The 11,121-nt window shown below is 46.0% G+C and overlaps 1 protein-coding gene across 8 annotated transcripts; it reads right to left on the reverse strand.

The window, feature by feature from the left end:
* Positions 1 to 528: 528 nt before the first annotated feature.
* LOC119792016 (synaptophysin-like) lies at positions 529 to 10,671 on the reverse strand. 8 transcript variants are annotated; one of them, XM_038298456.1, is made up of 10 exons: positions 10,617 to 10,671; positions 9,030 to 9,095; positions 7,497 to 7,621; positions 7,174 to 7,369; positions 6,917 to 7,108; positions 4,084 to 4,296; positions 2,572 to 2,652; positions 1,805 to 2,477; positions 1,675 to 1,713; positions 529 to 1,280 (listed from the first exon to the last, which is right to left on the reverse strand). In XM_038298456.1, the coding sequence occupies exons 1-7, from the start codon at positions 10,632 to 10,634 to the stop codon at positions 2,587 to 2,589; spliced, it is 876 nt and encodes a 291-aa protein (XP_038154384.1). In that variant the 5' UTR covers positions 10,635 to 10,671; the 3' UTR covers positions 529 to 1,280; positions 1,675 to 1,713; positions 1,805 to 2,477; positions 2,572 to 2,586. The 8 variants fall into 8 exon arrangements, with proteins under 8 accessions (XP_038154384.1, XP_038154381.1, XP_038154377.1 ...); XM_038298453.1 differs by having other exon boundaries at positions 529 to 1,319; XM_038298449.1 differs by having other exon boundaries at positions 529 to 1,418; positions 1,568 to 1,713.
* Between the last annotated feature and the right edge of the window lie 450 nt (positions 10,672 to 11,121).

An 11,121-nucleotide genomic window follows, 5' to 3' on the forward strand; every position in this document is an offset into this window, starting at 1 on the left:
AGTGGGTGAACTTTCAAAATAGCAGGAGGTTCAAATACTTGCTATGTTGTGGTTTCATGACAAATATATTTTATATCCTCTCACTCATTCATCCATTCAGGTACTGATCAGTCATCTCACTCATTCATCCATTCAGGTACTGATCAAATGCTTGCTCATTGGCTGATCTGTCACTTCACTCTTTTATCAGTTATGATACCAATCCATCTGTTCACTCATTCATCTACTTAGGTCCTGATCCATATGTTAATCGGTCATTAATCTGTTGTTTCACTCATCTATCTCATCTATCCAATGTTCAATAGTATAAGTACTGATTTTTCTCTTCAACCATTCATCTATGTGTGTATTGAATCATCAGCTCACTTATTCATCATCTCAGGTAATGATCTCTCACTTCACCCATTCATGTTCTGATTGGTTTGCTTACTCCATCTGTTTAGGTTCTGATCTGCAGCTTCACTCATCCATTTGTATACTGATCAGTTTGTTCACTCATTCATCTGTTCATCTTAGACAACACAAGAATTGAGATTATCATTTATTGTTTTTATTCTTTTTACTGAAGAAACACCGGGGAGGGGATCTCCATGGCAACAAGTCATACAAACCCCCATCACTTGCAAAACCATCACCATGGTTACAGATGCTTGGGGCAGAATATATCTCACAGGAACTTACATCACCAAGTCCAAGAGGAGAGAAATGAAGAGCAACTGAGGAAGAGACAAAAGGATGAAGAGTGGTGGAGGAAGATGAAAGAACATATAATGCTGCATAGCAGGTGAGGAAGAGGAGAAAACTGTGTGAAAGGCATCAACAGGAAATGACCTCACACACCTGTACAGGAAACAGGAAGTAGTCATACTGAGCATCAGTTTTCGAATCATAAAAAAAACAAAAAACACATCACAAGGAGCTAGATCTTCAGCCACCCAAAAATAAAACCCGAGAAGAAGAACTAGATCTCCAGATCTTCATGTGGGTATTTTGACCTTTCAATGAATTTTAACTTACATTTTGACATCAAGATCCTCATTTGGACGTTATGACCTTTAAGAAAAAGATTTGGACTTTCATTGAAACACCTAGACCTTTATTTGGACCTTCAGAAAAATGTTTAGACCTTTAGATGGACATTTGGGCCCTTATCCAGACATTGGACCTTCATCCAGACATTGGACCTTCATCCAGACATTGGACCTTCATCCAGACGTTGGACCTTCATTCAGACGTTGGACCTTCATTCAGACGTTGGACCTTCATTCAGACATTTGGACCTTCATTCAGACGTTTGGACCTTCATTCAGACGTTGGACCTTCATTCAGACATTTAGACCTTCATTCAGACGTTGGACCTTCATTCAGACGTTTAGACCTTCATTCAGACGTTTGGACCTTCATTCAGACATTTGGACCTTCATCCAGACATTGGACCTTCATTCAGACATTTAGACCTTCATTCAGACATTTGGACCTTCATTCAGACATTTGGACCTTTATTCAGACGTTGGACCTTCATTCAGACATTTAGACCTTCATCCAGACGTTGGACCTTCATCCAGACGTTGGACCTTCATTCAGACATTTAGACCTTCATTCAGACATTTGGACCTTCATTCAGACATTTGGACCTTCATTCAGACATTTGGACCTTCATTCAGACGTTTGGACCTTCATTCAGACGTTGGACCTTCATTCAGACATTTGGACCTTCATTCAGACGTTGGACCTTTCTCCAGACATTTGGACCTTCATTCAGATGTTTGGACCTTCATTCAGACGTTTGGACCTTCATTCAGACGTTGGACCTTCAGATTGATGCCTGGTCCTTCAGTTGGACATTTATCCAGCGGAAATGTTGCATGAATTGATCACAATGGAAGGAAGCTATTCGTATCTTGTTTCTATGAAGGGCCAACATGACGGTGTTCAGACTGTGCTCGTTATAAGTCCAGAATGACATCACTTCCTGTGTGGTTATTTACATGCTGAAAGATAAACAGCTGGGAGGCGCAGCAGGTGGAGAAGCGGCTCATGGTGTTTTTATTGGTTGGGTTTATTTTGAATCAGATTATTGAACTCAGTCTGAACAGCATCATGGTCGGCAGCTGAGAATCTGGTTTTAGGGGCGGGGCTTAGGACAACACCAATCCTGGGGTCCAATAGGGAAGGAGAGGAAAGGATTGAGTCTCTATTATAGATCTGCTGAAGTAGATAGCTATACAACACAACATACATTCTGTCCACAGAAACAGACCCGAACACAGAGAACTCTGATCAACATTGGTTCTACTCAGCACGGCTTCTTCATGCTGCGGGTTTCTCATTTAGACACACTGATTCACTGCAGTAAACATCATCCCATAAACCCCGCCCACCCACCCCACCCAGGAACGGCGCTGCTGCAGGCAGACAGGAGTGTTGCACTGTGGGTAGGTTGCAGGCGACCCACTGCTGGTTCACTCCGCCGCTTCCTGTGAAGGAAAGCCAACATCAGATGATCCTCAGCAAACCCTGAGGCTCTCCTCAGCTTCAGTCGGTTTCATATCAAGCATCACCTGCACTCACCAGCGTCCTATCGCCTCACATCTGATTGGAGAAGGAGGTGGGCGCCCCCTGCTGGCCCATGCCTTGACCATAGTCTGCCTCCTGGAGACAGAAACAGCAGAGTGAGCCGCAGCTGAAGGTCTCCATCAGACCCAATGAAGAGTAAACATCCATGATGCTGTTCTACCAAACCACAGAGGTTCTCTTTTGGACTGTGAAGACCTCATCTCTATGCTCTAGAACCAGAAGCCTTTGACCCGTTTCCTTAAAAAGTTCTCACCTTTTTATAGAGGAATAAATTAATCCTGATTGTAAATGAGTGTAAAAGTAGCTTCAGGCATAAAATGGAAGATGAGCCACCATCAGGGACCATCAGAGACCATCAGAGACCACCAGGGACCATCAGAGACCATCAGGGAACATCAGGGACCACCAGAGACCATCAAGGACAACCAGGGGCCATCGGAGACCATCAGGGACCATCAGGGACCATCAGAGACCATCAGGGACAATCGTGCCATCGGAGACCATCAGGGACCATCAGAGACCATCAGGGGCCAACAGGGACCATCAGGGACAATCGCGCCATCGGAGACCATCAGGGACAATCAGGGACCATCAGAGACCATCAGAGACTATGAGGGGCCATCGGAGACCATCAGGGATCATCACGGACAATCAGGAAACATCAGAGACCATCAGAGACCATCAGGTGGTTGGCACCTTTATTCCACTCTGGATTCTCACGAGTGAAGTCTTAAAAAGTCTTACAAAGAAACAGTTTTGAAAAGTTTGGTAATTCTTTTCCTGCTTTGTGTGTCAACTTTCATGGTTGCTAAGCGACAGAGATACGGCGGTGAAAGCCACGGAAGGCTGGACCTGTTAGAATTCACAGCCAAAACTCTTCCCGTCTCCTTATTTTCAAGAGCTTCGAAGGATCCAGTCCAGGTAGACGCGTCCTTGGAAGACGCGGCCCATAAATTCAAACGCACCAGATGTCTGCTCCGCTGTGGTGTGAAGCCCAGGAGAGCTCCAAGGAGCAAGCTAAGTTACTGAGTCACTTTTTCTTTTCGGCCATTGTGGTCGGAAAATTTAGATTTCTCTGGTCTCATATAGTTCGTTATGCTATTTATCCAGTGAAAAATGTTTCTACCCAGTTTGTTTCACCTGCAAGGCTGAGTGATGGGTGTTTTTTTTTACAAAACATACTTATTCCTACTAAAAGCCAAATTGTTTCTCAACCCTCACAGTTTTTTCGTCAACATAAGTAAAGGAGACAAACTCTGTCTAGTCAGAACAGGGCTGATTACAGAGCAGTAAAGTTCTGACTGAATAAATCCAACAATCTCCGTTTATTTAACTGGGGTAAATAGCTGAATACTTTTTCCCACTACACCATCCAGACACATTCAGGAGTTCTAATCCCAAATGTCTGAAAACCCTGAGAGAAGTAAAGGTGTTTTTTTCCCTGGTAGAGATCAGTAGATGTTTGAACTCCCCGTTCGGTTAGTGGTTACCTGCTCTGTGGCTCACCTGGTTGTACCCCTGCTGGTTATATTCAGGTTGGTAGCCTCCCTGGTTGCTGGCATATGGGTCTGGTTCGTACGCCCCCTGCTGGCCGTAGGCATCCGGAGCAGGTTTCTCCGGAGGAGGGGGAGCGCGCATGAAAGGAGCGATGATCCCCGTTTCCTTGAAGACGAACCAGATGTTTCCGGCCCACAGGACCAGATTAATGAAGCCAAACGCCTGCAGGGAGGAAGACGAAGAGGCGGAGCCTAATTATCGTAATGAACATGCTTTGCTCCAGTGAGCTCATCAAGCATCGTCCCTTTTCATTGGACGGTGTGGTTCAACTTCAAAGGAACATCTCAGATGTAGAGTAGGGGGGGATGTATCGGTCTGTTCCCAACAGATACTCAACATCAGGACCTTCCTGATAAGATGAACCTTCCTGTCCTCCTGGATCAGTTCTGCTTTGATCTGTTTGTCAAAGCCGTTCACATCTGTATTAATCATCACACAGTCTCCGGCTTCTCTGATCTGTTTCAAACATAATCTAGACCAGAACCATATCTGGAGTAATTTGAACTTCATTCCTGCTTTTAAAGAAAATTTCCCTAATGACGCCTTTCATCCAGATATTCCTGCTCAAATCCCGAAACTTCTAAACATCAGTTCAAATAATCTGTAACAAATTTAAAATGCAACACAGTTCTAACATCTTTTTAATGACAAAAACGCCAAGAAAGTCTGACTATACGAGACAAAGGTTAAAACAGGTTTCACTTCTAACATCTGTTCACACTGCACCAAGTGGAACCGGATCCAGCATCTCTGGTTCTGTGCTCCTATTGGACAAAATATGCCGCTCTGTCTCGCCCGATGTGGCAGCCTCCCCCGCCCTGCACCTTTTAGAAGGTTTACTAGTGATACATCTCAGTAAAAACCAAAGAAGAGTTTTGAGCCCCATTGATAATACCGGGTTAACGTGCGTTTTTCAAGCACAGGTCGACCCGCTGACAATCCGCGTTTGGCTGCTTTCCCACTGGCATAAAAAGCTGATCTAACCCCTCGCTGGCAGCTGCATGTCTGGTGACACCTTCACGCTGGGTTAGCCTTGATGATGTCATCAGAGCAACAGAAATCAGGGAAGTAAACAATGGAGAGCAAATAGAAGGAAGTTGCTCCATGTGTATCATGTTTCTGCTTGTTAGATCGGATGCGTCTGACGCGGTGTGTTGAAGTCCGTACATTGCATTCAATAGAATCGCGTAATTTGGTGGGCCGATCCCGGTCTGGTGTTCCCACAGCATGCCGATCAGAGCCGAGGAGATTTTAACGCGACCCGGGTAGACACACGTCAGTGAACTGTTCCCACTGACACTACCAGGCCATTGTTCCTGTTTTTAAACAGGTTTTACAGCCAGTGGGAAAGGAGTTTTATTGAGTTAAAGTGATTTGAACTGGAAATCAAGGCCAAATATCCCAAAATCGCTAACTGATTGCCTATGAACAAATCTTAAACCCAAGTTTCTGCACTGGGTTTGATTCCCCTCTAGAGGGAATGAGCTGCTGGTGTAGGTTATCCTCCAGCAGCAGTGTGTCGCAGTGAGCTTGTCGCAGATATTTTTTATTTATGCCCAATATTGAAGCGTGGTCTGCTCTATGTTATTCCACGCCACAACGCCAGAACTAGCTGTGGGTCTAGATACGGCCGAGGCGGTGAGGAAGTGGGGGCAAGTTTGTGCGACAACGGAGGGACATGAGGGCCAAAAAGAGCGGGGATCCAGGTGGAAAAAGGGTCCCAGCGTTCTCGTGCACCTCGCTCTGCTAGCTGCTCCATCTTCACCAGTCGTTTTCCACAATGGCGGTCAGACAAACAGAACAAGGAACCAAACAGGAAATACACATAGAGTAATTTGTAGATTTGACCAATCAGAGGCCTCCTGTCTGTGCTCACCTACAATTTTGGAGAGGTGCAGCAGAGCGTCTGTGGAAGGGGGCGGGGCATATCTGTTTTCACTGCAACGCAACCGCAGACGACCTTTCTGAGTATAAACCAGCCTTTGAGCAAGACCCTTCACTCTAATGCCTACTTTGTAAGTTGCTTTGGATAAAAGCATCTGCTAAATAGATAAACATTATATCCATTACCTTATAATATCTAAATCAAAGTAATACTATTAAATAATATTCTTCTTGATTTCTGTATTTCTGCAATCTCAAACCACCGAGAGTGAAGGAAGCCATCTATGTTAAGAAAGACAAACCAAGATTTCAGCTTTCAATAACCTCCAATGCAGCAATAGAGTCGATTCCTTCCCGCTATCCTCGCAGCTCCAACCTCTTTACAGGAGAACAGAAGACCTCGCCTATCCATCCAGGCCAACAATTCCCTCTACATTTCCCTTTCAGAGGCATAGACAGGTATGGGGCATTGCAGGCTAACAAAGAAGCCAAACGACCCCCATTCCAAAGGGGGGGACCCGTTCATCCATTTCTATTTGCATGTTTTCTAAACTAAAACCAGGCTTTGTTGGGCTGCTGGATAAAACCTGGAACTAAACGCTATTTCTGACATTTGAAGTGAAAAATCTTCCTGGATGGAAGAGAAACGTCTTCAAACTTTGAAACAAAGTCCAGAGGATTGATTTTAACTGTTTTGGAATGATATTTACTGATACCTTTCAAACTTAAATGGAACATTTATTTATTTCACATCAAATTTGTATTTATTTATTGAATTCTTTCCCCTTTAAGCTATTGATGTACTAATTAGTTATTTATTTAATTGTATTTTGTGTATCTAGTTTTGTCCCCTTTAACCCTCCGTACTGGAGGGCCTGGAGCTTTCAGGCTAACTTACCACAGAGGTGTTGAGTCCGGACATGACCGGGTCGTGGACCTCGCGGCAGGTGTTGGCTTTCTCCTTACAGGCTGCGATCATGGTGATGACGTCGTCCGGGTCGGTCGCCGTCTTCACGTCCGACAGACCTTTGGCCCAGGCTGCCGAACTCACCAGCCACATGAAGGCGAAGGCTGCCGTCACCCCCAGGTCCTGAAACGGCACCGCAGTGAGACCAACAGGGGGGACTCAATCACCCACCCTAGGGGGACACTTACGATCAGCGGGCCCTTGTTGTTCTCCTTGTACTTCTCGTAGAAGAAGAGGTAGATGCTGAGTGCCGCTGTGGAGTAGAGGAAGGCGAAGACCCCGATGGTGACAAAGAACTCAGCCGAGGAAGAGTAGTCGCCGACCAGGAAGACCTGCTCCGTCCCCCCCGTGCAGGTGGGGGGCGTAAAGTAGACCTGATGGAGCCTGTGGAAGGAAGAGTTAGCAAAAAGATGAAGCAAACCGGTTCCGACTGGTCTGAATCATACAGCGGTTCTGGAGGGAATGAATGACGTTCTGCAATTAGGCACTAAGAGAAGAGAAATGATCGGACCTGAATGGATACTCAAACTCAACCTTTACTCCCAGGTTGCTCTCTGTCAGGTTCTTGCAGTCCACCGACACCTTGAACATCCCAGAATAACTGCCGCAGGTGGAGAAGGCGAAGATGGCGAAGAACTGGAGGGCACAGAGAAGACATGAGGGTTATGAAGGCGAGAGCGCTGACCTGTAGAAACGGGACAAATGGGGCGGAGCCAAGTGTTTCCACCAGGAAGAAATTCATTGAAGCTCCTCTCTGTCTCATTTGGGTCTCAGAACCACATGTCCCTGAGAAGCTGCTGCAGGTCAAAGGGTAGCTGGGAAATCAACTACCAGTTTTAGTCCGTTCCTTTTTGATAAAGCTTCTAGTTAGAGTGGCTCAGGTTATCCTGAGCTATCTCTATAGTTCTGCTGCTATAGGCTTAGACTGCTGGAGGACATAGGGACCCCTTTTTCATCATTCTGCTTCATTCTATCTCTATTCTCCCACTCTGCAGAATCTGTTAGTTCAATCTCTAACGTTCTGCTCTCTCTGCTTTTTCTCATAGTAGCTTCATCTGGTCTGTTGCTGTTTGGCTGTGACTCCATCCTGGAGAGAAATATCAGCTGTGCTGCTGCCATCAACACCTTTGTTTCTAGATGTTGGAGCTTGGCCTGTTTTCCAGTGTAGTCCTGTTTCTCTGACTGTGACTAACTGGATGTGCTCTCTTCATCCTCTGACATGGGAGCTGGCTCGGAGCTCGTCTGCCTGGCTGTGTGTTTCCTGGACGGGGCCGCCTGTGGAGCTGGTTGACAGTTGCCTTTTGTATCTATGCTTCTTTTTCTATGTCTGCTTCTGTCTCCTTGAACCCCAGTGGGCCTCAGCAGATGGCCGCTCACACTGAGCCTGGTTCTGCTGGAGGTTTCTTCCTGTTCAAAGGGAGTTTTTCCTCTCCACTGTCGCTACAAGCATGCTTAGTGTGAGGGATTGCTGAAGAGTCAATGAGTCGATGCAATCAGCTGGTTTTCCTTAGATAGAAAACTTTGAATCAATCTGACTGGATGATCTGGTGAACTGGAAAGTGACCTGAGATGACATGATGTGAATTGGAGCTATAGAAATAAACTGAATAGAATTGAATTGTTAAACAGGGGGAACGCTATCTGATGGGGTTTAAAGGCCCGTCAGATAGCGTTCCCCCTGATGCCATTTACGTTGAGTTGCAATAAATGCTAAACTCTCTGCAGGTTCTTGTCTTTGTCGTCCGCTCTATTCAGCTGGCTTTAGAAACACACGGCGAGAAGGTGGGGGCTGGGTGGTGAGGGTTACGGGGGCGAGAAATGCAAAAGTAACGCAATAGTTACTTTTACTAGTAACTAGTTACTTTTATTGTGGAGTAACTCAGTTAGTAACTCAGTTACTTTTTGGGAGAAGTAACTAGTAACTATAATGACTTTTTCAAAGTAACGTAACTGGTTGCAGAGGGTGGTTGCTATAGCGGGGGCTGCAGCTTGAAGGCGGAGCTTTAATAAACGTTAAAGCAGAACATGATGTAGAGGAACTCACCCATTCCAGGACCTTGATGAAGCCCAGAGGAACCTTCAGGATCCTGAACTGGCCCTGGGCCATCAGCTGAGGAGCAAACAGACACACAGCCTTTAGTCACAGTAACACCACATGCTGCTCCAGTTTAGCTGGACCTGCTCCGATCTGACAGATCTGGTTCTTTTTGCTGGACTCTGAACATACCCAGCCCAGCCAGACTCTGGTTCTGGTTCCACCCAGCTGATCCCAAACCTTCTACAGGTGAACGCCTGAAAGAATCCGGTGTCTCAGAGTGAGAGGAAGGACTTAGAACCAGAATCTGGACCTGGATCTTAAATCTGACCTGAACTTGGCTCTGGACTAAGATTTAAACTGAGCTCTGGGTTCAGATCTGAACCCAATCCTGGACGCGGTTCTGGACTCTGATCTGGACACTGATCTGAACTCAGTTCTGGATTTGGATCTGGACTCTAATCTGGACTCGGATCCAAACTCTTCCTCCCTTCCTCTCCATGTCAACTCTTCTGCCTCATCATCATCATCATCATCATCATGATCATCATCATCACTAGGTGGCACTTCATTCATACGGAACAAAAGAGCGACCCGGTTCTTCAGAACCGAACTTGAAATAAAGATTTAAATTAAATGTGACAAGGAGAAAGAAAAGAGGACCCGGAACAAACAGGAAACAAAGGAGGACCCGGTTCTGGGAGAGAAACCGGACCCAGCTGACCAGAACCAGCTGGAGGCCAGGATCCCTGAACCAGAACCAAGATCCGACTCAGTCCTGGTGAGGTCCGAGCCATGAGACTGGTTGCTATGGTGATTCCCTCCTGTTCTGGTGACCTGGATCTTTCCAGAACCGCAAACCAGAACTTCCACCTTCACCCCCTAAAGGTTCTGTAGGTCCGTTATTCTACAGGATGTCTGAACAGAACCTCCAGGTCCAGTTTCTACAGAACCAGTCAGGGATAAGATCTAATGAGAGAGTCCAGCTTCCTGTAATTGTTCTGATGGTTCTGACGGGTCCAAACTGGGAATGTTTTCTCCAGTTCTGAAGGATTGGACCAGATTCCCCTGGTTGGACCTTCTGCAGCGAGTCCAAACATCCTGCCTGGTTCGGTGGTTCTGTTCTGGTTCCTCTAGATCTGGATCAGTCAGGGATCCAGGAACTGGCCTTGGTTCTGAACTAACTGCAATCTGGACCCATGTTTGAAGCTACCGGGTCAGAACATCAGAACCGGGAGATGCTCTCCATCAGCAGAGAGGAAGATTCCTCCTCTTCCTCACCAGCTGCCATCTTACACGCAGACGCGCGCGCTCATCGTGATTTCACGTCATTCCCGCAGGATGAAAAAAAAAAACAAAAAACAAAAGTCCAGTTCGAGAATATTTTTTACCCTGCTAGAATCAGACGGATTAAACCAGAACCAGAACCAGAACCAAGCCTTCACCGAAGGCCGGGACCCGCAGCGCTCCGCTCCCCTGATCAGCCTCCTGACTAAACGAGGCTCCATCAGGACACGGACCGCCTCCCCGAACCGAACCCGAACCCCGAGCCCGCAGACTGGACCTAAATAATAGAAGGATGCTGAGAGCCGGTACCTGATTCACGACGTCCATCCTGCAGCCTGAGGAGGAGAGGAGAGATGGGGAGGAGGAGGGGCTTTACGTCAGCCAGGCTTCATTTACGATAAGAGGGAATGTAAACAAGAGCAAATAAGAAGAGAGGGAGGGAAGTTTACCTTAATTCAACAGTTTTATCTGTATGGAAGAGGTTTAGGGCCACTGGAAAAAATAAGTTAACTGGTTTTAAAATTTTATTTGTTTAATATGGGGAAAAATTCAAAGATTAAAGTTAGAATTCTGACTTTAATCTCAGAATTCTGACAGCTATCAAACATGTTAGCATCCAGCCGTAGCCATGTCTGTTTTAGAGACTATTTGTTTTAATCACCTTCTGGTTTTCCATTAATGAAATATGATATGAGAGCAGATATAGGAAATGTGGGGCCCCTGGCAAAGACAGGCAGGGGCCCCTCTGAATGGAGAAGACACACATGGAACAGACCCGTTCTACAGATAGAGATATGTTAATAGAATAGACATC

This window comes from Cyprinodon tularosa, unplaced genomic scaffold (genome assembly GCF_016077235.1).
Source record: "Cyprinodon tularosa strain WSP-4 unplaced genomic scaffold, ASM1607723v1 ctg407, whole genome shotgun sequence".
Classification (NCBI taxonomy): domain Eukaryota; kingdom Metazoa; phylum Chordata; class Actinopteri; order Cyprinodontiformes; family Cyprinodontidae; genus Cyprinodon; species Cyprinodon tularosa.